Source organism: Cyprinodon tularosa, unplaced genomic scaffold (assembly GCF_016077235.1).
Source record: "Cyprinodon tularosa strain WSP-4 unplaced genomic scaffold, ASM1607723v1 ctg137, whole genome shotgun sequence".
In the NCBI taxonomy this organism is placed as follows: Eukaryota; Metazoa; Chordata; class Actinopteri; order Cyprinodontiformes; family Cyprinodontidae; genus Cyprinodon; species Cyprinodon tularosa.
In genome coordinates this window covers 1,455,051-1,482,906 of record NW_024038189.1, presented here as the reverse complement: position 1 = coordinate 1,482,906, position 27,856 = coordinate 1,455,051, and the positions used below count along the sequence as shown (strand labels likewise).

The 27,856-nt window shown below is 39.4% G+C and overlaps 1 protein-coding gene across 1 annotated transcript; it reads right to left on the bottom strand.

Moving 5' to 3' along the window:
* Positions 1–261: 261 nt before the first annotated feature.
* evpla (envoplakin a) lies at positions 262–23,831 on the bottom strand. Its single transcript, XM_038278038.1, has 22 exons — positions 23,674–23,831; positions 15,331–15,430; positions 15,083–15,237; positions 14,818–14,941; positions 13,303–13,434; positions 13,169–13,210; positions 12,555–12,716; positions 12,240–12,347; positions 11,897–11,992; positions 11,676–11,786; positions 10,620–10,766; positions 10,371–10,525; positions 10,179–10,276; positions 9,881–10,053; positions 9,491–9,645; positions 7,530–7,668; positions 7,240–7,433; positions 6,988–7,138; positions 5,490–5,573; positions 5,275–5,382; positions 5,093–5,185; positions 262–4,056 (listed from the first exon to the last, which is right to left on the bottom strand). The coding sequence occupies exons 1-22, from the start codon at positions 23,724–23,726 to the stop codon at positions 670–672; spliced, it is 5,967 nt and encodes a 1,988-aa protein (XP_038133966.1). The 5' UTR covers positions 23,727–23,831; the 3' UTR covers positions 262–669.
* Between the last annotated feature and the right edge of the window lie 4,025 nt (positions 23,832–27,856).

Here is a 27,856-nt window from a genome sequence, read left to right as displayed (position 1 = left end):
CGGCCTCAGCAGATGGCCACTCACACCGAGCCTCGTTCTGCTGGAGGTTTCTTCCTGTTAATATGGAGTTTTTCCTCTCCACTGTCACTACAAGCATGCTTAGTGTGAGGGATTGCTGAAGAGTCAATGAGTCGATGCAATCAGCTGGTCTTCCTTAGATAGAAAACTTTGAATCAACATTCATCTTTACCAAACTGAGCTTATTTACTCAGTAAGGAAGTTGAAATGTTAAAATATATGGTACAGAAAATAAAGTCGTTGTGCTCCTGAACCATCATAACTTAATTTTATTGTTGTTTAATTCATCACAAAGTATCAAACAGTCAAAAATGGTTCAAAGTCAGCAATGAGTTACATAAATTCGTTGTATCTTAGCAGATGGTATTGCACCATTTCCCAAAATCCCAAGCAAATGCAATATCAAAAAAGCTAAAATTTATGTTTTTCAATTAAATCATACAGAAGTAACCAAAAACAAATATACCCACACAATACATTTAGTAAACAAAGGTAACTCAGCAGCAATTATTTTGGTATGGCAAAATATGCGGACTGTAAAATTCATCCTGTTGTAAAAATAGATGAATTCCCTGAGCCCTTGTGATATTTCACAGAAAAAAACTTTTGTGCAGCATGTCACGTAGCATAAACTTCAAAGAGAAAAGCTCTCTAGAAACGTGCATATTTGGAAGAGTTGTATTCAGACACTTTGGAGGAGGCAGGAAGCATAGGTAAACCTGTTGCAGGGTCATTCTTACAGCGATCCAAAGCTTGTTTGTAGTTGATCTTCTCCTTTGTGATAGGGTCTACAATATCTTTGACATAGGCCGACTCGTTTTGGAGATCCCTTGCGATTGCATTGTCAATCATTCCTGATCCAATGGCATCCATAAGGCTCACTCTACCTCCAGTGGCGGGATCCACGAGTCCCCCGGTAAGGTGCTGGGCCTCCAAGTGTCGAATTGCCGTATCTTTTGGCGTCCAGCCCCTCTGAACGGCATTTCCCACAGACAAACACTCTTTGGTCAGGGGGTCTTGGACCCCAGTGAAAGCTTTCTCTGCATTAAGAAGCCTTTGGACTTGGCTGTCCTCAATGAGACCTCTTTGTAAGGCTTTGTTAACTTTGTATCTCTCACCGTTGCTAATGTCAGTGATGCCGCCTGTTGCTGCTTGAGCCTCCAGGAGCCTCTGGGCACTCATGGGTTCAATCAGTTTGCGCCAGGTGGCATTACGGATTGTACAGCAGGTATTTGTTTGCGTATCCATTATTCCAGCAATCGGTTGTGTTTCGTTAGCGGAGTTAATATCTAAGGGTAGTGATTTGACGGATGAATTTGGCTTTTTGGAGACTGAATTTGATTTGGATTGCTTGTTCTTATCACCTGCAACAAGAAGGGCAAACTCTGAGATAGGAAGCTCCCCTTTTCTGTATTGTTGTAAATCATATTCTGTTAGTCTTCCTTCCTTAATAGCATCTTTGATAGGGTACTGCTTTCCACTCGTACGATCCTGTAGGACAGATGTTTCTCCATCAGGACCAGTGGAAGTTACTTCTTCCCAATCACATTCTAGCTCCTGTAAGTGAATGTACTGCTGGCGATCAATCATGCCCCCAAGGTAGGCATCATAAGGAGAAATTTCTTTGCCAGTGTCTGGATCCAAAACAGTGACTTTTGTAGAGACATTGGTTTCTTTGGTCCTTGTCTCTGTGTCATCCTCTCTCTGTATGTACATCAACAAATCACGGATTATACTGTCTCGTTGATGAATGTTATCTTTCTCTTCCAAGATCTCCCTCTCAAACCGCTGGACGTCTGATTCCATCTTAACGCTTCTCTGCCTACTCTTCTGTGTTTTTTCACTCATCAGTCGGCTCTGTTGCTGGAAAGACATGCTGGTGTCGCGTTTCTTTGCTTCAAGAGTTCTGAATTCCCTGGTGAGGTCATCGTTGTCTCTTAATAGAGCCTCTTTTTTCATACGCATGCTTGTCTCATCTCTTGAAACGTTAGATTGGGAGCTCATCAAAGCATTAATTTTGTCATTGAGACGTCTGATTTCATCTTCCATGTCTTGTCGGGCAAACTTGTTCTGAGACACCTGCTCCCTAAGATGATCCCTTTCAGCTTCAACAGCCTGATCTTTCTCCACACGAACCACCTCTTTGTACACTGTCTTTTCACCTGACTTCTCTTTCTGCAGGATTTCTAGCTTCATTGTGATTTTCCGGATTTCCCTCTGGAGACGCAGGATCTCTCTGCTTTCCTGGTCCATGTCGGACCGTACACCACCCGTCATTCTCTCCAGTTTTGGATCTCTTTCAACCTTCAATACTTCCTCAACTACTATACTTTCTTCAACTGGGGGTGGGGCATTTTCCAGTTGAGTGATGCGTAGTCGGATCTCTTTTAGTTCAGATTCAGCTTGAATCCTTTTTTGGTGCTCATCACTCTCCCTTAAAATGCGCTCTTTGTCTTCCAACCTTGTTCTCAGTTGCTGTAACTCCAGATCCAGCTGACGTCGACTCATTACTTCATCATCCAGGTTTCTACTAAGCCTGTCATGCTCCATTGCAAGCTTTGGGTCCTTCTGGAGGCGCACAACCTCTTGCACCACAACCTTCTCTTCTGGTTTCTGTCTCTCCAACATTAGGTATTTGTTTTGAAGGTCAAAAACCATCTCCTCTGTGTCTCTCCTCAACTGTGCTTCTTCCCTCAGTTTTTTTCTCAAACGCTCCGCTTCCTTCTCCTGCAGTGGATCGGGCTCATATTTGATCACCTCTTTGTTCACCAGCTGGGTCTCTATCTTTGACTTTTCGGCCTTCCATTCATCTCTCTCTCGCCGCAGTTGTCTGACTTGATCTTCAAGGGAGGTACACTGGCTGTCTAGGCGGTTCACCTGATCATTAAGCCTTGCGATCTCTCGCTCGTTTTCAGGGCTTCTTTCTTCCTTCACCACCTCTTGGAGAACTTCTTTGACCTCTACTTTAGGTTTCTCTGAATAAAGTGCATTTAGATCAGTGTTGACTTGTCTGGTCTCTTTTTCTATATCTGCACGTTGTTTATTTGTATCCTGTATTTCTTTGCGAAGGCGCATAATCTCTACCTCTGTGTTTGGGTCGATCCGGTAAAGCTCATTTATGATTTCTTTGATCTCAACTCTTGGCTTCAAGGCTTGAACTTCTCTGTAGCGTCTTTGCAGGTCCATCACTTCCTGAGACAAAGAACTGTTTTCTATTCTTTCTTCCTCTAAGGTTGTTCGCAGCTTGGTTGATTCTGTAATGAGGTCGGGGTCTTGTTCAATCTTTTTCACTTCTTTTGTGATGACTTTAGGCTGAATGTTGGGGATCATTCTTTCAAGAGCATTAATTTGACTTCTTGTCTGAAAGATTTCATCGTTGAGTAGTGTGCACTTCTTGCTCTCATCGGAAATTTCAGTCTCATAAATTCTTAATGATTTCACCATTTGTGGATCTTGTTCTACTTTCACCACCTCCTTCTTAACCACTCTCTCCTTGATGGGCGGCCTCTTCTGCTGGAGAATTGAAACCTCTGTCTTCATTTGAATCTGCTCTCCATCTCTAACTCGGATTTCATCTCTCATTTTAGCTATTTCATCCCTTATCTTGGCAGCCTCGACATCCAATTGTGGATCTTTTTCAAACTCAGTCACCTCTCTAGTCAGGAGCTTCGGGGGGTTATTCTTGATGGTGTCTTCCAGAGATACAATTCTCTCATTTATTATCTCAACCTCTGTTTGGGTGGAGCTACGCTTCATGGCTTCTTTATCCAGTATGTCTCTCAACTCAGCCAGATCAGCTTCCAATTTAGGGTCCCGGTAGTACTGCAGGACTTCTTTCTCCTCAACACGTTCCACTCCTCTGCGGCTCTTAAGTGACATCATTCTGCTTTTGAAGGTTTTTAGCTCTGTCTGAGCATGGGTTGTCCTCTCCTTCTCTTCCTCTAGTTCTTTAACCAGGCTGTCCAATTCAAAGGCACTTTTTTGCTGGTTTTCCTGCTGAACCTGTTGCTGTGCCACCATCTGAACCTTTTCTTCATTCTGCAGCAGAAAAAACACAAAACAATTTTAGGCATTTCTGTACTTTATTGGGTTATTTTCTGTTTAGCTTTGACAATAGGTTAAGCCGGGCATACACTATAATTTTTTATAATTTTTTTCCCGTTTTGGGCCGATTTTCCAGTCATGCAAGAATTTTTTCAATTGGACCGACTTTCAGCCTCATCGTGCATCCAGCGTCGTGTAGTATACAGGGGGTAACGAGGGGCGATCAGCCTCTCACGACCACCTCCCGATAAGGAATCGTAAGGTCAGAAGAAAATCACACATTTTTGAAATTCAGACGGCCGTTGTAAGGTGGTCGTGGACAAATCCTGCTACTGAAGCAGAGCTATGAGCCAGTTTACCAGAACCTAGAGCACTCTGCATGCGCAAACAAGGAAGTTCCTCTTCTTCGTCTTCCAGATTGACGTGTCCGACCAGCGCCATCTGTTAGGTTTATTCAATGATGATTATAAAATTAATATGTGTTTATGAAACATTTGTACAAGGGGATGCTCCACTCCTGTGTCATGATTCAGTCAGGAGACCATCCTGCCTTGTCATTCTGATGGAGCATTCTGTCTTCATGAACTGATCAATTGTTCTGTCAGAACAATACTCTGTTTGTAACCATGCGTCATGTTCTGTTAATAAACGCTCTGCAGAGGAGGTCCAGTGGGAGACAGGGTGTTTGAGTCTGGGGTTCAACTGTCTCTCCTTTCTGCAGAAATTTTATCCATAATTGTGTATTTCAGTTCTTCCTTTTTCAAAAAACCTACATTTTATGAACCCGACACCATCTCTTGGCACTGAGTCTTAAGGGTGGTTTTTAGACGTGCAATGTGAGCAGATAGATCGCATTAGAGCATCGGGTCGCACAGTGTAAGAAGATACATCGGGAGCTGTAAACTTTTAAACCCTGCGATTTCATCGTACAGTGTGAGCTGTAGCTGCGTGCAAAAAATGAAAACATCGCACAGTGTATGCCCGGCTTAACAGTTTCAGGAGTAAAAATTATTTTTAATGGATTTCTTACTTGTAAATGGAAAGTCTGAGCCAGGTCCATCTGTTTTTGCCGTTGAATGTTTTCCGATTTTGCTTCGGCATAGCGCATTGCCAGATTTTTTTCCTGTAAGAAAAAACAGATACCATTAAATACATAGGAATCTTAAAAAACTCCAGTTAATAAATACATCATGGTAAAAACATGTATGATACCTCTTTGTCAATGGAATCACTGAGTGTCAGCATTTGAGGCTTCTTCGGAACAGGTGTACCGGCAGCTTCAAGTGTACCATTGAATTTGTCGACATCAGCTTCGTAGTCCTACAAAGCAAAAGTGACCAGTGTTATAGAATTTGGCATATACAGTAGCTCAGATGTTTTATATGAAATGTATGCGTAATACTCTGTATTTTCTATGTTGTTCTTACATTGAGCAGATTCTGTAGGTCATGAGAAAGGCCAGCCACTCTGTCTATGTCCTCTTCTCTCCGCTTTAGGTCGTCCACCACTCTCTATAGCATGAATCACAAGTCAGAGGTTTGAAAAATTTTTGTCCCTCACAGATTTGTTCTGTTTATCCATATCTTTTTACACTTCCATATTTCAGATTATCAAACGGCATGAAATTATATTAGAATATTTATTAATAGAAAATGCTATCGAAACCATTCTGGATCTTACGACGGAGTATTAGGGCCATGCTAGAGATTTTTTATCTTCTATTTCGAGAATAAAGTCGTAGAATTACGCGAATAATGTCGTAACATTACAAGAATAAAGTCGTAAAATTACAAGAATAAAGTCGTAACATTACCAGAATAAAGTCGTATCATTACCAGAATAAAGTCGTAGAATTAAGAGAACAAAGTCGTAACATTACCAGAATAAAGTCATAACATTACAAGAATAAAGTCGTAAAATTACAAGAATAAAGTTGTAACATTACCGGAATAAAGTCGTAACATTACCAGAATAAAGTCGTAGAATTACGAGAATAAAGTCGTAACATTACCAGAATAAAGTCGTAAAATTACAAGAATAAAGTCGTAACATTACCAGAATAAAGTCGTAAAATTACAAGAATAAAGTCGTAACATTACCAGAATAAAGTTGTAACATTACCAGAATAAAGTCGTAGAATTACGAGAATAAAGTCGTAAGATTACCAGAATAAAGTCGTAACATTACGAGAATAAACTCGTAACATTACAAAAATAAAGTCGTAACATTACCAGAATAAAGTCGTAAAATTACGAGAATAAAGTCGTAACATTACCAGAATAAACTCGTAAAATTACAAGAATAAAGTCGTAACATTACTGGAATAAAGTCGTAGAATTATGAGAATAAAGTCGTAAGATTACCAGAATAAAGTTGTAACATTACGAGAATAAACTCGTAACATTACAAAAATAAAGTCGTAAAATTACGAGAATAAAGTTGTATTTTATGACAACTCCTACAAGAAGCGCTTTCTTCCCTAAAATGAGGAATGTGGAGCATCATGTGACATTATACTTTAGCATCGGTTTGACAAATAAGGAAATCTTTTAGCAGCAGCATCAAACTGGGCAGGTTGTCAAAGTGGACTCTGGCTGCTGATTGGTGGAGCTGATCTGTTGTCATCTGCTGGGCGGAGCTCCAAGCTTTCTTTCTGAAACGGGTTGTTATACGATGACTTCCTTCTAGTAATATTAAAACTTTATTCTCATAATTTTACGACTTTATTCTCTAAATAGAAGAAAAAAAATCTCTAGCCTGGCCCTAATACTCCGTCGTAGGATCTAAACCTTTATGTTTGACAAAGAAAAGGAAAGAGAAGAAATCTTTTCATCATCAGATTGATAAAAGGCTCCGACATGCAAACTGTGAAAGAGCTGTAAAATCTCACGCTATTACTCTTGCATTGTCCAGTTTATATCTCACCTTTTGGGAGTTCTGCTTTGCAGAGACCTCGGACAGATCATCGCTGGGCTTTATTTGATTTTTAGGCAGGTTGTCTAGGAAGGAGTTCATGGACTGGCATGTATTCTGGAAGTCCTGGTGCTTAGCTGAAGCTTCTTGTAACACGTTTTCCCTAAAGGAGTTATCAGAGTTGTAAGCTGTGTTAACTTTGGGGGATTCTTTTAGAAATGTAAGGTTACATGTTTAAACTAAAGTAGTCACAGTTTTACTCACCTTTCCTTCAGCTGGTTGGCAACATTTGCATAGCGACTCTGCAGCTGCTTGACGTCCTTCCTCTGGCATTGGATGTCGGGGCAGTACTCCTGGTAATCCTGCTGCAGGGTGCTGCACAGCTTCTCAGTCGTCTGCAGATCCTGCTCCAGTTTCATCATGTCCTTCTGGGCCGCTGCCACAGACCTCTGCTGACTCTAAATACAACAAAGAAGGCACTCAGGTGTAAATATGGATCTAGTTTAAAACTTCATACCAGTCTACATGTATGTTGTTTGTATACTCTTCCCCACCTGAATGTCTTGGGTTCGGGCCTGAATTGCATTTGGTAGGTCTGGAATTGGACCATCTACACTCAGGTTCCTCTCAAATCCAGAGACAAGACCATCCACCTTCTTGATTTGATTCTCCAGGCTGAGAGATGCATTTGCTCTGAATAAAAAAAAAGGAGATGTAACAGATGTAGGGAGTCTAAGATAGAAAATCAAATTCAGTGATTCATTAGAATTTTGTGAGGCAAAATTTTCTATAAATCAAAACTTAAACAATACAGGTCAGGACATGGCCACAGGAAGTGAGGGGGGCTGGGGGTGTTGCAGCACCCCCTAGTGGCTAAAGGGAGATAAAAATTCTATTAAAAATACTTTCCACAATTTATAAATTTGTGCAAAGTATTTGCCTTTTAATTTTTTTTTTTTTACTGTTAAGTGTATTTGTATTTTAATTGAATAATTTGGAGGCCTATTCAACCCAAGTTCACCCTAGTGATCTTGTGTTCTTTGTGTAATGAATGTGGAGAACTGTTCAATTATGTTTAAATAGTATAATAATGTTTTTATTTTTATTTTTTCTGACACTGTTTTTATGCTTTTGTATGGTGACCTTGAGTTTCCAGAAAGGCGCCTTTTTAAATAAAATGTATTATTATTATTATTATTATTATTGTTATTGTTATTATTATTATTATTATTATATAATTATTTCCTTGTGGTTTGCATTAAAGGATTTTGGAGTTAATAGAGTCACGTGTGACATAGACACAGTGACTCAGATTCATGCCAACTGACCAAATCTACGTTGTTATAGTGTTATTTTGTAGTTTAATTAATGACGCATAAAATCACCTGAGAACTGATGATGTCTGTGTTATACAGTCCCTGGTTGCGTGCACTGGAGTTTACATGAAAATAAAATAGTGAGTCTTAATTTATTTATTTTTATTTATTGTATTTCAAATAGGCTTATAAGCTCATGGGTCATTTGTCCAAAGAAATATGTATATATTTTCACAGCACCCCCTGTTCTAAATTACTTCCTATGGCCCTGGGACAGGATTCTGTTTTAACCTAGCTTTAGTCTTCCCATCTACTTGAAGCTACGTTCCTCTAACCTCAGACATTTTTGCGTTTTTTTATGAGTCATGGTGTCTTTTGTTTCATCAATCGCTAATGTTGTCAAAATAAACTTCTTCCAGCTTTGGTTACTGGCTAAAGTTAAGCTTAATCTGAGCAGCTAGGACCTAGAAAAGGTAATTCATTCTTTATTGGTTCAAGGTTGGACTATGGAAATGCTCTTCATGTTGGACTGGTCGACTGTATCAATTCAGGCTGGCTTTTAATACCTAGCAGTGGTGTGACAATTTCAGTCTTTTGTTCATTTAGAACCTTTTTGATTTTAATCTTTTCTATGTTCATTCTTTCTACTGTATGTTGTGACTCTACCTATTTTGTTAAGCATGTGGAAACCTGCCTGTGGTTGCAGAGTGCTACATGAATAATTTTTGATTAATTTAATCTTATTTTTCTAAGTGACCCAGTTAAATTAAATCAATTTGTTCCCCATTTTCTGAATATGCATCACATCTGTATGTTTTATAAAGTCTTTTGCTCTCAAATGCCTTCATTATCGGCCTCAGCAGATGGCCGCTCACACTGAGACTGGTTCTGCTGGAGGTTTCTTCCTGATAAAAGGGAGTTTTTCCTCTCCACTGTCGCTACAAGCATGCTTAGTGTGAGGGATTGCTGAAGAGTCAATGAGTCGATGCAATCAGCTGGTTTTCCTTAGATAGAAAACTTTGGATCAGTTTCACTGTATGATCTGGTTGAACTGTAAAGTGCCTTGAGATAACATGTGTTGTGAATTTGGCGCTATATAAATAAACTGAATTGAATTGAATCCTCTTGTGAAAGAGATATTTTATTTATTTACTTTGTGTGACTAAAATATCATATTAAGAGTTTTACAAAAAACATACTTTTTGTTGTAGAGGTCTGCCAGAGCAGCAATGTTGTTGTACTTGTTGGGGTCACTGTTTTTAAGTGCAGAGGAGCCGCTGGGGTTTTTGGAAAGCAGGTCTGCCTGTGTCGCCTGCCTCTGCTGTTCCAGAGCCTTCAGCCTCTTAGCAGCTTCCTGTATGAAGCAGTACGAGAATTAATGAGCGACCAGATAGGAGATCAATGTTGAGTCCTTGTAATAAAACTGTAAACTGTACATATGTATTTTTTTATTTGTTAAAAACAAGCAATCATAATAGGTTGATTTATCATTTATGTTCTGCATGCATTTAGCTTAAACCGGAAAAAGTTTTTACCAGGATCTTGTTTCCTCCCTTCTTATAAAACCATCAGTGTTTGTGTCGTCTCACCTCCTGCTCCTTCAGCTTCTTGGCCAGATCTCCAGTCGGATCGCTGCGGTTCACCGGCGCTCGCAGGCTGCTCAGCATGCTCTGCTCCGTATTGGCCAGGTCGGCATCCAGCTGCTCCAGCTGCTGAGCCAGAGCTGCTGCTTTGGGGTCTGCTGGAGCTGAAGAAACTGGAGCTGAGTGAAAAAAACAAAACAACAAAATTATCCTCTGATTGATCTGATTTCATGCATATCTGGAACCTGGAACAGACTTAGACTTAACATCTAAATCTGATGGTGAAAAAGTGAGAGACAAACACCTGACTGTTGAACTCTTTGGACGTCTGATCGGTTATTCTTCAAGGACGCTGCCAGAGCTGCTCTTTTTTTCTTGATTTCTGCCAGCTCTTTCCCCAGACTGATACGAAAGTCACAAACAGATAGGAGTAGGTGGGTATGGCATTTTTTTCTTTTTTGGTTCCTTAGATTTAGTGCAGTTTTCCATTACTTACAGGTCAACTTTATCAATGGCATCTGGGTCAGGAGGTGGGATGTGGAAGCAAGCTCCTGGGAAGGTTTTAGTTGCTCCATTAGGTGACATAACCTCCCAATTCTCATTGTCAGAGATGGATTTCAGGGTAAATTTTTCCCCTCTTGATATAGTGTCCTACACAACAATAGAAAGGAGGAATAGAATCAACTGTTTGAAAGAAATTGAAGTAATATTTGACATCTAAGGTAATCAGAGCTCATGTTCCTACCTTGTCTGTTTCCCAGTCACATAAGGCCTCCACTGTGATTGGTCTGCTGGGGTTAACGCGGCGCAGCCTGAGAGGAGGGATGTTTGTGCTCCTTCTTCTTAGGTCGGCTAACAGCTGCTCGGAGTTTTGGACAGTATTTTCCTCCCCCTGCAGAGAAACAAAGCCACATTTTAAAGACTTTAACTCAGTATCCTGCACTCTAGACACTTGATTACAGAATATTGAAAAATTGTCATATTAAAAAAATATTTTTCAAGGTATGCCACATATTATTAAAGCGCACACTACAAAAAAAATTGTCAAATTTTTCTTATAATAAGTACATTTTTCTTGAATTGAGGAGGTAAGTGAGACACTTTGCTGATAGAACAAGACATTTTACATTTAAAATACAAAAAAACAATTGCCTTGTGTTATTCCAAGTGCATATTATCTAATTATCTTATTTTAAGAGAAAAAATACTCATTCCATTGGAAAATCATCTTATTTATCTACTCAATTTAATGATAAATACACTTAGATTTGCCTGTTTTTCAGTGTAGTCCTGTTTCTCTGACTGTGACTAACTGGATGTGCTCTCTTCATCCGAGCTGCCTCGGAGCTTGTCTGCCTGGCTGTGTTTCCTGGACTTTTACAGCTGCTTTTCTATGTCTGCTTCTGTCTCATTGAACCCCAGTCGGCCTCAGCAGATGGCCGCTCACACTGAGCCTGGTTCTGCTGGAGGTTTCTTCCTGTTAAAAGGGAGTTTTTCCTCTCCACTGTCGCTAGATAGAAATCTTTGAATCAATCTGACTGGATGATCTGGTGAACTGGAAAGTGCCTTGAGATGACATGTGTTGTGAATGGTGTTATAGAAATAAACTGAATTTCTCACATTTCTCTACAATAGTGATGTTTGGCTAACAGGACAGTCCGTTTATATTCAGAATTTAAACTCCTGAAAGCACTTTGAATATAAAATTATTACAAACTGTTCAATGAATGATAAGTGTTACATAATTTATATTTTCCCATTTCCTATTATTTTAAATCTGTTGATGTTTTAATTGCCTTACCTGCAGCTGCATCAGAGTCTCTGCGTTACTTTTCTTAGAGACAGACTTTGGGTCAACGGAGCTGTTGAGTTGGCTCAGTGTCTCTGACAGCTGATCACAGTCCATTTGATACTGGAAAGAGCGAAAAAGTGTCTTTATAAAATTGCTTCAGGAAAGATGCTTTACCACTAAAACGTGCGTCCATGAATACCATGTTCTGCCGTTATATGATCTTCGCCTACCTTTGTGTATTCCTCCATATTGTCCAGATGTGTTTCTTTGCAAATGCAGAGATTCAGGAATTTCTGCCACTCATTTCTTACAGCATCTCTTTGGGCCTTAAAGTGAAGAGTTAATCAAGAGTTAGCAAACATCTAAACAGTACATTTTGCACTGTTAAAGTAACACTTTAAGAGTGCATTTGGTCCCACTCGGCATTAGTGTTAAAGTAGAACTCTACGTACTATATGTCTTACTCCAGTTGTTCTTTTAATAACTCTAAAAGAGCCAATGTACTTTGACGCTACATATTTCACCTTGTGTAACTTCAAAGGTCTGACTAAGGTTAAAAAGTGTTTAAAGTACCTCTATTGTGTTGCTGGCTGGATGTTTCAGTTCCAGGAGCCTCTCACAGTCGTCCTGCAGATCATTCACTTTGCTCTCATGGGCCAAAAGGCTGTTGTTCTTGAAATGCTGATTGAGAAAAAAGGAGTTTTCTCACCACGCTATGCCATATATTGAATGGGTTTAAAACTGCATGCCAATCTAGGCAGCCATTATATAATCTAGATCAGCAGCAGAGAAAATATCATAAACTTCAGCAGCAGACAGTGGGATTTCTGGGATGTCTGCACTAACCACTGCAGAAATAGAAAAACAGATTGTGACATTCGTACAGACCTCATACTGCCTGCGGACGTCAGGCGGATCCACCATGTGGTCGCTCCAGTCCTGCTTCTTGATCTTGTCCTGCTCTTCACTCAGGAATTGCAGCTCTTTGTCGCAGCCTTGCGTGTAATCGTAGAGACTGTTCAGGTGTTGGCGGCGTAATTTGGATTTTTCCTGAAGGAAAGAGTCAGTAAAAAAAAATGCATTTTATGGGGGGGTGGTGGATTTACCATTAGGAAACGCTGAATATTGAATAGGGAATGGCCTTTTTAGATATGATAAATAGATTTTAGCAGTCTGCGAGGTCCCCTGATTAAGACACATCCTCAAAATTAGACATATTTAGAGAACTTTGGCAATTTGGAATCAACATTAGTGCTAAATCCAGATGTGGGGAAGCTGATATACTATCAATGAGGACTTAATGCTAAAAATGTATAAAAATATGGTTCATTAAAAAGTTAGCTTAAGAGCAGCAAAATTCGGTGCTTGGTTATTGTCGGGTTTTTGGTGCCACGGTTTTATTAAGTCATGCTTAAACATTAAGCCTTAAAAAGGAATCAAAACTTGCATTTTAAAACTGAAACAATGCAAAATATTTTCTGCTTTGTATGTAATCTACTCACCAGCATGCTGTTATACTGCTTCTTGAATTCTGAATGTTTTTCCTAAAAGACAAAGCAGTGACATGGAGGGTGAACCGTCTCTCCCAAATGTTCATTTAAGCTGAAGGCTTCATGTAGCGTGTTCTACTGCACACCTTGCTTCCAGCAGACGCCACACAGAGTTGAGAGTTGTAAGCTTCCAGCTCTTTTTCCAGGATGTTTTGTGCAGCAATCTGCTTCTCCAGGTCCGCCGTGGTGGTGCCGTATACATCTTTGCTTAACGCTTTCTAACAACACATGCAGCAAGAGAGCTTTGTTAATATATAACTCTGTTAGAGGTTGGAGAAAAGTTTAACATTAGACACTTTAAGTGGACCCAACATTATTTCATGTCAATCTTTAAGGACACTTTATTTGCTGCTGGTTAAAGTGGTGCGATTGGACCTCAGAATCAGGCTCGGACTGGGAACGATTTTCGGCCCTGGCATTTTTTCATCTACACAGGCACAGTTGCAGGAAGAACACCCACTCACACATACTAGCCTGAATGTTGTAAAAACACCAACATAAAACAATACAATATGGAGGCAGACAGGCAGTTCTTCAAGAATGAATCCATTAAGCTCAGCGGTGTGTCACTGCCAGTCTAGGCGGCATGTGGAAAATGAAATGGAATAACGTAAACAGATGAAAAACCCCATCATTCACCGCAACATATTTTTGCAAAAATATTTAAACATAAATTCGCCAAATATAAAAGGAACATTGTAGTTTGGTTTAAAGAAGGCATTTTGGCTTAATTATAATTTAGTATGTTGCAAGGATTTTACAGTTTTGTTAGGTTTATACTTTATACATCATGTGCATTGTTACTTTATTAGCCAGATTAGAGAGAGTAGATGGCCTTCCTTCACATTGTGGATGTCACTGTGTGTACGGAGGTCATCTAATCAGGACAGCCTTCGTGTCTTTAAAAATACACAGGATATGGGCACATCTTGGAGCCGGACTGATAGAGGAGAGCTATCTGTAATCCTTGGGCATGGATGGTGTGTCAGTTTCTGATACGGACAGCTAAGCATCCACCTGGTGCAACACATAGACTCATGAGCTATAAGAAGGAGAAGATGACCTTGTTCGGGGCTCAATCTTTGCCGGACGCTCGCGGACGTTATTTTTGAGCCCACATCTGTGCAAGCTCCAAGCATTTTCTCTGTCCTGTAACGACCTGATCTGGAATAAACTCTGTTACTTTTTTACTCCTGTTTTTATAGTCCTTTTTTATATGGTTTTTACCCAGTTTGAGTTAAGAGTAGTAAGTAACTTGCTCCCAGGAAAAGAACCGTGAGGAAGCCCCCGAGGCGCAACGGCTTTTTTAGGGGACATAACTTCCTCATTTGACAGTTTGAAGAAATGGAAAATTAGACCATATGCCAACCGTCACAAGGATGAGCATGACAAGGAAGGGATATATTTACTGCATGCTTCATTTAGTTAACATTGGATTACTTCTGGAGCTCCTTGAGTTATTTACTGTCACAGGTAGGAGCTTCGGCCGGAGAGGAAGTGTAGGGGCCGGTATGATTAAAGGAGGGTCGGTCCTAATTTCAGTGTGTGAGGGCAAATGCCCGCTATCACAGATTACCAGTCCGAGCCGGATCAGCACTTACTTGCTTCTGGTTAAAAACAGGTGCCCAATCAATTCTTGGCATCCGTTGCACGTCATCAATTTGCTCATAGAGATTCACATAAACAGATGTGTCGTCTGACCATCGGGTATGAAGAGCAATGATGCTGGAAGAAAAAACAGAAGAACCAAGAAATGTGAATATAGAAGACCAATAGAATAGAATAGAATCAGGTAAAAAAGTCTGTGAAACCCATTTAATCTTGTTGCCATTTAACAGAAACTTATATTTGTCATATTTCTCTCACTCTTTCTCAATATCTGCAGCTTGTGGGTGCTTGAGCTTCTTGAGTTTGTCAATGTCGAGGAAGAGGTCCCTAAGAAGGCCTTCTGCGTCACCCAGTTTAGCATTGATCTGATCCTGATACTGAAATTCGCGATCATGCTTGTCATTTTCTTGGTCCTGAAGTGTAAAAAAAAAAAAAAAAAGAGTCTTTAAGAGATCAAAAATGAGAAGTTCTTTGACTTCTCCTAAAAGACATTTCTCTTTTCTCACCACTTTCAGCCTTTCTTCAGCCCAGAGGACGTCTTTCTCCACCTGGTCAGCATCCGCCTGCATCTTAGCGAGCAGGATGGTCATACTGCTGGCCTGGGCCCTACACAGAGAGACAGCTGCCAGTTAAACTACAAAAATACAACAAATATAATTCTCCATATTTTATGCCCTTTTAGATCATTTTATAGGGTTTATACTTTTACAGCAGTACATTTTGTACTTTGTTAACAAAGTACATTTAAAGGAACAGTATTTAAGTTTCAGCCAACTCAATTAAGTAAATGTGAATAGCTGAGGATAAGAATGTATTTGGCAAAAATATTAAGGTAAAAAATCTGACTTCTAAAGGATTTTGGTAAATATTTAAAAGTAAGGCAGGGTAATTAAAATACTTTGCATGGAAAATCAAATTCTTTAATATTTCTCTATTTTTATTTATTTTAGACTTTAGATCAAGATGAAAATATTTTGATTTTATATAGCCTTAGATTCTAATATGATAAACATTTAGGTCGATAGAACTTCAAACCAGTGTTAAGGATGGAAATATAAAGTTTTGCAATACTGATACACTGGTGGGAGATCGAGCAACTGATATAAAGAAGTCGTTTAAATATCCTAACTTTTAAATAACTCACAAAAATATACAGAAAGGTGCATTGCCAACATGGACATACTAGAAATGCAAAAATAAAAGTAATCTTGATTTGTACTAACAGTTAATTGCCAATTTGGAACTTAGAAAATCGGATCTTTTCACAAATCATTGAACTCTTCATTGATTTGGGTACCAGGGAATCCAAACAACAGTCCTGTTCAGTAAGGATTTTAAAGACTGCTGTAGGTATCAATAGGAAGTCAAAGCAAACAGGAAGGTGAAAGAATCACTTTAAAGGAGGCTTTATTTCCAAACAGAGATGGAGACGTGCAAACAGCTTGTTCAGGGTGAGAGAGAGCAACACTTACAGCAGAAAACAGGATGGCTCAGTAAAACAGGGTAAAAACTTTGCTCTGGTTGTTTTTTAGCGTTCAACCTGTTTCTGTTCTAGACTTATCTTGTTAAGGTACAGATCTACATTTAGAGAAAATTTAAACACAGCCTGTTGTAAAATCTGTAATCACTTCTTTTTTTTACCTTAACAACCTTAGTTCTGCTGGAAGTTTCTTCCTGTTCAAAGGGAGTTTTTCCTCTCCACTGTCGCTACAAGCATGCTTAGTGTGAGGGATTCCCTACGATTCAATAAGTCGATGCAATCAACTGGTTTTCCTTAGATAGAAAACTTTGAATCAATTTAACTGAATAATCTAGTGAACTGTAATGTGCCTTGAGATGACATGTGTTGTTAATTGGCGCTATAGAAATAAAGGGAATTGAACTGAATTAGTTAAACCATTTCTTATAGTGACACATATGGTACCACTGACCATGGCAGGATGCCCACAATAAGTCCCATATTATCCTCACAAAGCAGTTTTTTGAAGAGAAATCAGAATTGGACAATATGTTTGTTGGCAAGTCGGAGTAAATTAAAGTTCACGACTGGGAGGTGATTCCTCTGATAAAGATCCACAAATTTTGAAGAACATCTTTTTACATTTGGGGACAAGAGCTATGAGAGGGCTTGCAGCTAAAAATGCTACTAAAGAAGAAAAGTGAAAGGGGAAGGATGAGTTTAGATATATTTTTTAGATGAGTCATTGTCCGATATACAGGTGCTGGTCATAAAATTAGAATATCATGAAAAAGTAGATTGATTTCAGTAATTCCATTTAAAAAGTGAAACTTGTATATTATATTCATACATTACATACAAACTCATATATTTCAGATGTTTATTTTGTTTAATTTTGATGATTACAAATGACAACAAATGAAAATCTCAAATTCATCATATCAGAAAATTAGAATATTACTGAAGACCAATAAAAACAAAGGATTTATAGAAATGTTGGCCAACTGAAAAGTATGAACATGAAAAGTATGAGCATGTACAGCACTCAGTATTTAGTTGGGCCTCCTTTGGCCTGTATTACTGCAGCAATGCGGCGTGGCATGGAGTCGATCAGTCTGTGGCACTGCTCAGGTGTTATGATAGCCCAGGTTGCTCTAATAGTGGCTTTTAGCTCTTCTGAATTGTTGGGTCTGGTGTATTGCATCTTCTTCTTCACAATACCCCATAGATTTTCTATGGGGTTAAGGTCAGGAGAGTTTGCTGGCCAATTAAGAACAGGGATACCATGGTCCTTCAACCAGGTACTGGTAGCTTTGGCACTGTGTGCAGGTGCCAAGTCCTGTTGGAAAATGAAATCTGCATCTCCAAAAAGTTGGTCAGCTGCAGGAAGCATGAAGTGCTCTAAAACTTCCTGGTATGTGGCTGCGTTGACCCTGGACCTCAGAAAACACAATGGACCAACACCAGCAGATGACATGGCACCCCAAACCATCACTGACTGTGGAAACTTTACACTGGACTTCAAGCAACGTGGATGAAGTGCCTCTCTTCTTTTCCTCCAGACTCTGGGACCTTGATTTCCAAAGGAAATGCAAAATTTACTTTCATCAGAGAACATGACTTTGGACCACTCACCAGCAGTCCAGTCCTGTTTCTCTTTAGCCCAGGCAAGACGCTTCTGACGCTGTCTGTGGTTCAAGAGTGGCTTGACACAAGGAATGCGACAGCAGAAACCCATGTCTTTCATACGTCTGTGTGTGGTGGTTCTTGAAGCACTCACTCCAGCTGCAGTCCACTCTTTGTGAATCTCCCCCACATTTTTGAATGGGTTTTGTTTCACAATCCTCTCCAGGGTGCGGTTATCTCTCTTGCTTGTACACTTTTTTCGACCACATCTTTTCCTTCCCTTCGCCTCTCTATTAATGTGCTTGGACACTGAGCTCTGTGAACAGCCAGCCTCTTTAGCGATGACCTTTTGTGTCTTGCCCTCCTTGTGCAAGGTGTCGATGGTCGTCTTTTGGACAACTGTCAAGTCAGCAGTCTTCCCCATGATTGTGTAGCCTATAGAACTAGACTGAAAGACCATTTAAAGGCTTTTGCAGGTGGTTTGAGTTAATTAGCTGATTAGAGTGTGGCACCAGGGGCCATCAATTTTGAACCTTTTCACAATATTCTAATTTTCTGATATGATGAATTTGAGATTTTCATTTGTTGTCATTTGTAATCATCAAAATTAAACAAAATAAACATCTGAAATATATGAGTTTGTATGTAATGTATGAATATAATATACAAGTTTCACTTTTTAAATGGAATTACTGAAATCAATCTACTTTTTCATGATATTCTAATTTTATGACCAGCACCTGTATTTTATTCACCTTAAACCTGTAAGAGTTAAGATCTGACCCTAAGTTTGCATGTTGTTGTAATTCCCTTTGTGAAATATTAAAATAAAAATAAAAAGATGCCGTTAAAAAAATCTGATCTACTGAAAACACCCCCCAGCATTGCCATGTTAGCAGAAACACAGCCATAAAAAAGACTGGTTGTTTTTACAGTTCTTCAAGCTGTACGCTGAGGCGCTGCTGCCCTTCTGTTCTTTCCTCCTTAGTCAAAAGGAGCCGGTTTGATCTGCTCACTCAGCTGGAAAAACAGGTAAACGCTCCACACACAAGCATCTTCATGGCAGCACCTACATTTTTCCCAACCTGAGCAACGGCTGATAGTTAAAGAGCTAAATCCTGGGCTAAATATCTAAATAAGTCATTTTTTCTTACAATATGTGCATTTTGACCTGAACTGAGGAGGTAAGTGAGACACTTTTTGTTATTTCAAGTGCATATTTTCAAATTATCTTATTTTAAGAGTAAAAATACTCATTCCATTGGAAAATCATCTTATTTACCTACTCAAATTAATGGTAAATACACTTAATTTAAGCCTTTTTTCTCATTTCTAGATCACTTTTGCAGTGTTGGAGGGTTCGGGGGAAATGCTGGATCAAGAATTAAGGACAAAACATGACAATCAGATATTTGATTGGGACTTTAATACTTTCACTGCTGTGCATCTCTGCTTGCTTTGCATTTGATTTCTTATCCTTAAAGGCACACTATGCAACATTTTTCAGTTAATTAATGTGTTCCATAACGTTATGGATGATTAAATGAGTCATTTCAGGTTGAACAAAGGTATTCTCGGCCGCCCTGGTGGTCTGTGGGGGAAATACCGCACTTGCAATTGCAGGAGCACCGACCCGCACCCACAGGCTCAGAAGTCTCGTGAGAGTCAGTCTTGCTTTACGGCGAGAACTGCTACACGCCCCCAGTTAAAAGCATTCTCGTTGCTAGCACAGTGGCGATCTATGTGCAGTTATGCTACGTTCACGCAGCAAAAGCAGCAAAATCGCGTCTGCTGCTTCCTTTTTGCTGCTTGTACCAGTTAGTTCTGACTCGTGGCTGAAGCAGCTTTGCTGCTCTGGCTGCGCCGTGCAAAAGTGTGTCTGAGGCGCGTTGGGCGGAGCTTCACTATCCTTTCTCTGCCTTGCAGCTATATTTGCTGTGATCAGTGGGAATAAAGTAGTTTTAATATGTGTTTAAGTGAGAAAATACACCTGAAAACGTAATCAGTGCAGTCAGTTGATCCAGATTATTATCTGCCTTCAATATTTTTTCTGTCGGAGCCGCTCAGACCCCCACATACCAGGTTATGCGCCGACAATATGGATCCCTTTATCAGCAGCGGTTCACCGCGGCAGCTGGTAGGTGTTTTTCATCTAAATAATCCAAACTGCATATTCTGCCGGCAGATTTCTGCATTTTAAGTTAATTTAGGCATCAATAAACTGTTTAAGAGGAGTGATCATCAGCGCTGTGTCTCTCTCCCTGCGTGAAACGCACCCGACGCGCTGCTTCAGCTGCTCAGACGTGCTGCGCCTGCTGCTCAAAACGCGCCGTGGGACCTTTTGCTGCGCCTTGAGGCGCGTCAACCATTGACTTTGCATGTAAACTCGCTTCTTCTGTCGCGCCAGCTACGTCCAGTGTGAACGCAACATTATTCGCTGCTAAGCTCAAAACAACCGCGCCTGGCTTGACGGAGAAACCAGGAGAACAGCTGAGCATATTTACGACAGTGCACTTTTACTTTCGCCCTCTGGGGGGAGCCTCGCTGGAAAATCAACACCGGTTGCATAGTGTACCTTTAATATATATAATTTTTAGAACAGACAAAATTTAGATACAAAGCCTGAATCTAAGTCTAAGTCTGGAAATGACGGATGCAGAAGTAAAAATCCCACATTAATGGAAATGTATAATAGAGCATCTGTAAGGTGGAGTAGATGTTTGACCTGTTTACCTGGGCGCTATGTGGACATGTGAGGTCCTTAGCAACAGCTCACACCCTCAGACATGTTTGGTTTCCAAGGCTTCTTCCTGTCTTTGCATCATTTTCTCATGTGTGTTACTCTCAAACATGGGTGGACTTTTAATGAAATGACTTTTTCGGTTTAATTGGCATGTTTTCTAAGGCTTTTGTTTGGGCCACTCTATAAGCCTGGAACTCAAACGTTACTCCAAATATTTTGAATTGAGAAAGTAACCACAGAATTTAAGCGTGTTATTTTGATCTTGTGTTCTTTGTGTAATGTAGAACTGTTCAATAACGTTTAAACAGTATAATCTAATTATTTCCTTGTGGTTTGCATAAAGGATTTTGGAGATGTTAGCCCTATTTGGAGCTAATAGAGCTAGCATCTTCAAACCTGAAAAACAAAGTCCTATGACCTGGATGACTGAGAATCTTCAGCAGTAAATTTAATGTTCTTTAGGAATCCTTTGCAGGGTCTCCAGTACCTTCAGTGCAAAGATTTAAACTTTTGTCAAATTGCTGAGATGTGTGGTTAAATTGCTCACACACCGTTTTCAATGTTTATTTCACATAGTTTTGTTTTGCCTTTGGTTAATTTCTCTATCTTTTCTCACGTTTTGTCAATTTAACCACATTTTTCTGCTTTGTAAAAACGATGTACAAGTGGATCGGGATTCTTGACAGTTTACATGTATTGGAATCAAATAAATAATAATCATAAAATAAAAGAATTTTGCTTTATTGTTCTCACAATGGAGAAATGAACTCTCTGCATTTAACCCATTTCCTTTTGGGAGCAGTGGGCTGCCATTGTGCAGCGCCTGGGGAGCAATCGGGGGTAAGAGCCAGAGTGGTAGTCTGTGGGAGTGGGTTTAGAACTCACAACCTCAGGATTCCAAGCTCTGTGCCCTAACCACAAGGCTGCCACTTCCCTTATAAAGATTTATACCTCCCTGAGGCAAAAATGTGTGTAATAGTTTATTTTATGGATAGCACCTTGATATATTAAATTGAATAGTGTTATACTTTTACACTATTTCTTAAATATTTAAAGTAAACAGCTCATCTTGAAATTACATATTAAAACTGTATAAATGCCCCAAATTAGTCAGATAAATAGAGCAAAATTAATCATAAAATGGACCATGTCATTTATTTTACTTTAAAGCATTAATCATATTAATGCATTTTAAGTCCCAGAAATATAATTTTTGGGTCACTGCTGTTTTTTCCAACAGCATAATATCTTCCATTGTGTGACGCAGCTTGTAGATAGAAATATGAGTTACTATGACTTTAAAAATATAACATTCTGTTCTATCATTCATGAATGAATGAGGTTGAGTGGTTAAAGTAACGCAGGACTGGATGAGCCACATTACTGAGAAGGGTTGGTCTGCATTTCTTTCACTGGAGTAGTTGTGAGATCAGAAAAGCTGGTTGGACAAACACTCCCTGACTCTCTGGGTTTGGCTCTAATTTTCTCCGCCTAGTGCAAAACTGACATTCTTTAATAAAATTTGGAGTAAAAATTCCCTTCAGAATTTTAAAATTTGGAGATTCAATACATGCAATCTCAAAAATGCATGATGTTTTTTACTGGACAGATTTGATAAATATTTGTTTTTGCTAAATAAAGTTTGCAGTAGTGAATGTGTTGGAATAAAGGCCACAGGCAGATATGTTACAGCCCACAGAAAGATCTAAACCAGAACATTTTTAGTAGTTCTATACGTGTGAAAGCAAATTTACTGATTATATTTACCATTATAACGTTAATCATTGAGGTATAAACAAACAAAAAATACCATTAAGACAAAAGTATTGCTTTTACTGCTTCTTAATTACTTTGACAAAATGCTCAACAGTTTTGGTTTGACATCTCAGCTGTGAAGCCATCAAAGCAGCAATAATAATGACTTTATTATCACTAAATCACTAAAAAACCTTCAGCTTAGTGGTTGCAGATTGATCATTAATAAAACATCTTTTTTAACCCAAGAAATTAATCGATTTTAAAACTCATTATGTAAGAAATTATGAGAGACGGTTGGAGAACCAACACCCATTAAGGAGAAAGGAAACCAGCTGATGAGAACAGGCAGCCCAGCCCTTTCACATCCCAGCAGGTAAAAACCTTTGGTATATAGAGTGTTAAAGAAGTAAAGTGTTTTTGCAGCATCTTTTCAATATTCCTCATAAACATTGTCCACTAAAAGCATCGATGCTCAGCCTTCCCTATCCCAGACGGTCGGTCATCCCAGAAAACCCAGAGCAGCAGACATTCATTAAGTGTCCTTAACCCTTTATAGGGTAACTTCATGTTTTTGATCACCTGCATCCCCCTTACAAATGGAGTCCCCTCCGTCCCTCAGTGAGGTCTAGAAGCACAAGATCTATATCAGCCATTCAGATGCTACATGGCTGTGCATCTTATTTTGGCATTTGACCAATTAGATGAGCCCTTGAATGATAGATTACCTACTTAAGTTGGAAAATAAAGTTAACAAGTCAAGAAAAAAAAGGTAAAAAGCTATTATAAAACATTAAATGTAAAGTTTAAAAGTTAACAATTATATTTAGGTTTATAAACTAAAAAAATGTAAGAGCCAATATCAGCATTAATGCCTCTAAGGTTATTTTGTACCAAAAACAAAATGTGTTTCTTTCTCTCTCAGAGTGTCTTTCTTTAATTTCTTATAGAAGCACTTTTGTTATTTTTCTTAATATATTCGTGCAAGTTGGTGTTTTTTGTTATTACATTAAAACAGATTTTTGTCATCAAAATATACATATTTTATTGAATGTTACAAAGGTAATAAGGTCCTGGATTCCAATAACACTTGTGGCTTGAAATATTTCAGTATTTCTCTGAACGCCCTGCAACGAGTTAATGTGTCTCTGATCCAGAGTTAAAAGGATGCAAATATCACATTGAGGATAAACGGGACGAAAACATTCTACCCAACATTTCTTCATTTGTTCATTAATATCCAAAGAGAAAAAAACAATAACTCACTTGCTCATCCTGCTGGACCCCTTGGTGTCCTTTGACTTTAATAATTTAGACATCTTGGTGGTGGAAAGTCCACAGACACTTCACCCACTCTGTCGTACTCCTTCTTGGCTTCTGTCCTCCTCACACTGCGCCTCTACTCTGTCTGTGCTCCGTCCTCAAACAGAGAAGAAACCCTCTGATACAGCAGGCTCCTCCCACCATGGCGACAGGTGTGCCAACGCCCAGGTTTTAGCTCCATGCAGGAAGACCAGACTGACCTGTTCTTCACCCATCCTGTCTCCTTCTTCAGCTTCTCCTTTTCACTAGGGATTCATGATTCATTCAAATCTTAGATAGAGAGCCAGTAGTTATGCACTTAGGGAGACTGGATGTCTGTAATGGTCAAGTAAATAAAACAGTTCTACTTGCAGTCCTCCGACTCTGCAGAATCTGTCAGTTCAATCTCTAACGTTCTGCTCTCTCTGCTTTTTCTCATAGTAGCTTCATCTGGTCTGTTCCTGTTTGGCTGTGACTCCATTCTGGAGAGAAATATCAGCTGTGCTGCTGCCATCAACACCTTTGTTTCTAGATGTTGGCCTGTTTTCCAGTGTAGTCCTGTTTCTCTGACTGTGACTAACTGGATGTGCTCTCTTCATCCTCTGACATGGGAGCTGGCTTGGAGCTCATCTGCCTGGCTGCGTGTTTCCTGGACGGGGTCACATTTTACAGTTGCTTTTTGTATCTATGCTTCTTTTTCTATGTCTGCCTCTGTCTCCTTTAACCCCAGTCGGCCTCAGCAGATGGCCGCTCACACTGAGCCTGGTTCTGCTGGAGGTTTCTTCCTGTTCAAAGGGAGTTTTTCCTCTCCACTGTCGCTACAAGCATGCTTAGTGTGAGGGATTGCTGAAGAGTCAATGAGTCGATCCAATCAGCTGGTTTTCCTTAGATAGAAAACTTTGAATCAATCTGACTGGATGATCTGGTGAACTGGAAAGTGCCTTGAGATGATGTGTTGTCAATTGGCGCTTTAGAAATAAACTGAATCGACTTGAATGAACATAAAAGATGAAGGTCAATGTAACAATGAGCCATTGTTATTTGTATATTGGCCAAAGTAGCAGCTAAACACAGGATCTGGTTTTCTACATTGGTTTATTTTTGTTGTTTTGGGTGAAGTGGATTTGTTTGGGTTGTGGTTCTTTGGTTGGCCACATCTTGTTTTCATTTTTGTAAAAAGGTAAATTGATTTCACTTTACAATATTTTGTTTTGTTTAACTATTCATAAAAGGGAAATTCATGGATTAAGGAGTTAAAATATAGTGAAATACTCACCTCTGCTGTTTCACTCTCCCAAGCAGGTGTGCACAGGACTGCACCATTAGACAATTGAAGAGTTTGGGTCCCAACTCCAAGACTGCTTGGCCTCCTGACAAGCATGCGACAGTCAAATTCAGTGATTCTCAGTTTAGATTCATGAATGGGCGACTTGCAGTACACGAGTCTTGGATTAATATTCCCAACCCTTAAAGCTTTTTATAATTTGTCACATTATAAACACAGACCTTTATTATATATTTGCAAAACAAAGTAGGGTATGATTGTGAAATAAAAGTAAGACATATTATTGCGGTAAAAATCACCAAAGTGGTAGTTAAAGTCATTTTGTTTGATTAAATCTCAGTAAAGCCTCGAGTTTTTTTTAGAAAAGGCCATGAAACACAGCAGACAGGTCAGGGAGAAGATGAAAACATTGTACGGTGTTCTGTCAGATGAGCATACCGCATCAGACCAGCATACGCAAAGTCAATACGCATGGCCAAGACGTCAGATTTGCATTTATCTCTTTAGGTTTGTACGAAATATAGACTTTAAACTACCTTAACGGGTGTGTATCCCTTTAGCCATGTACAAAAAAACAACTTAAGGTCAGATCACCATATACTTCAAAAAACACAGAAAAGTAAGTAATTAAATAGTTTTTTTGAGTAACACTAAATTCATTAAATCACCGCAAACATATTAGTTTTAGGTGTAAATGATGCTCCATTAATCATTCCTTGCTGACCAGACTTTTCCCTAAATAGAGATTAAGTTTGTAAATCTAGTTGAAAATGTCTTGGATTACTTTGTTGTTTACTTTGCTCTCCGTTCAGTTTGCTTTGAGAGGAGGAATGAATTTTTACCAGAAAGCAGCTGGTTGATGGAAACCCCAACAGGTATACTGCTTTAATTTTAGTGAAAGTTGGTTAGTCAAAGCGTTGACTCAAGGATGGGGGAGAGTGGGACCTGAATATAAATGCACGCCGCACTTTGAAGATTTTTAGTTGTAAACATTTTGTAACCCATACATCATTTTGTTTTCTTTATAATACATTACTTTTGTGTTGGTTAAGGCCATAAAAGCGTAATGAAATACGCTAAACCTAAATAATAGGTTATAATTTGACCTGGTGAAATTATGTTAAAATGTCTAGGTGCATAGAAACGTTTACGAGAGATTATTTATATTATAAAGCTATCTTCAATGCCCTAATTCCTTTTCTCATAAATTATTTCCCCCTGTTGGTATCTTGCAGAGATGGGAAGTAACGAAGTACAAATACTTCGTTCCTGTACTCAAGTAGATTTTTCTGATATTTTTACTTTACTTTACTACTTATTTTTATGGCGACTTTTTACTTCTACTCCTTACATTTTTAAACAAATATCTGTACTTTCTACTCCTTACATTTTAAAAAATTGGCTCGTTACTTTAGTTTTGAATCATTTCAATGGAGTTACCGTTATTATTTTTCACGTCATCAATACCAAATTCAATCTAATTGGATGGGAATCTACGTTGCATTTGACGCACCACTACAAGATGAATCGACAGATTCGGCGGTATTCATTGGCGGCAAATCATTGCAGCTTGGTGGCGGTGGCGTTAGCATAGTAGCATGGACGACGAGATGATTGAAAATGAACACAACGGAGATCTAGTCCTATTGGCAGACATCCATTTAAAATGTAGGCAACGGCATGAAAAAAGTGGTTTCTACTTTTACTTTTATACTTTAAGTAAATTTACAAGCCTGTACTTTGTTACTTTTACTTGAGTAAAGAAGTTTAATCAGTACTTCCACTTTTACCAGAGTATTTTTTAACACAAGTATCTGTACTTTTACTCAAGTACGGAAAGTGAGTACTTTTGCCATCTCTGGTATCTTGTTGCACACTGACCAGGTTCCCTGAATGCTTCAAAGCTCTGACACCCACTGTGTCCAATCAACAGTGGAACATCCAGAGGGTAAAAGTGAGCTGATCCGTTCACAAAGCTTCCCCTCACAGCGTATGGCTCCCAGTGTTGCACCTACAGCACAGACGGGTAAGGCATCCAGGGCGTCTCTCTGCAGCTTTTTTCATTCACCGGGAGGAATGCAGCTGGATCGCTTTCTACACAGCAGAGTGGAGCGAGCACATATTTCTGATTGGTCAGGTCATAAACCTGCTCTCTGGGTGTGTTTACCTGTCTGGAAAAAACAGATACTTTTTATGTTGCCTAGAAACTTATTTTAATACTATGTTTACTACCAAATACAGTGTTTACAGTTTATAAAGGAAGAGGTGAGCTGAGGTGTCATGGAAACCAGAACAAACTGAAAAACGTTGAGCACCAATATTATGTTTTCTACATTAGGGGCTGAAATCCTGAGTGTTTTGTCTTATTTAAACATTTACAGATTCATGTCATTGGGACATCTTAGTGATGGACGATGCAGACAGGACTGGTCGCCAGTCTGTGCTGCCCTGCTTCAGACTGGTGACCAGTCTGGGGTGGACCCCACCTTTCACCCACAGACAGCCATAGATAAGCCCTGCAGGAATAAACAGGATAACATGGATGGATGGATGAATGGATATATTAACAATGGATGGATGGATGGATGGATGGATGGATGGATGGATGGATGGATGGATGGATGGATGGATGGATGGATGGATGAACGGACAGACGGACGGATGGATGGATGGATGGATGGACAGACGGATGGATGGATGAACGGACAGACGGATGGATGGATGGATGGATGGATGGATGGATGGATGGATGGATGAACGGACAGACGGACGGATGGATGGATGGATGGATGGACAGACGGATGGATGGATGAACGGACAGACGGACGGATGGATGGATGGACAGACGGATGGATGGATGAA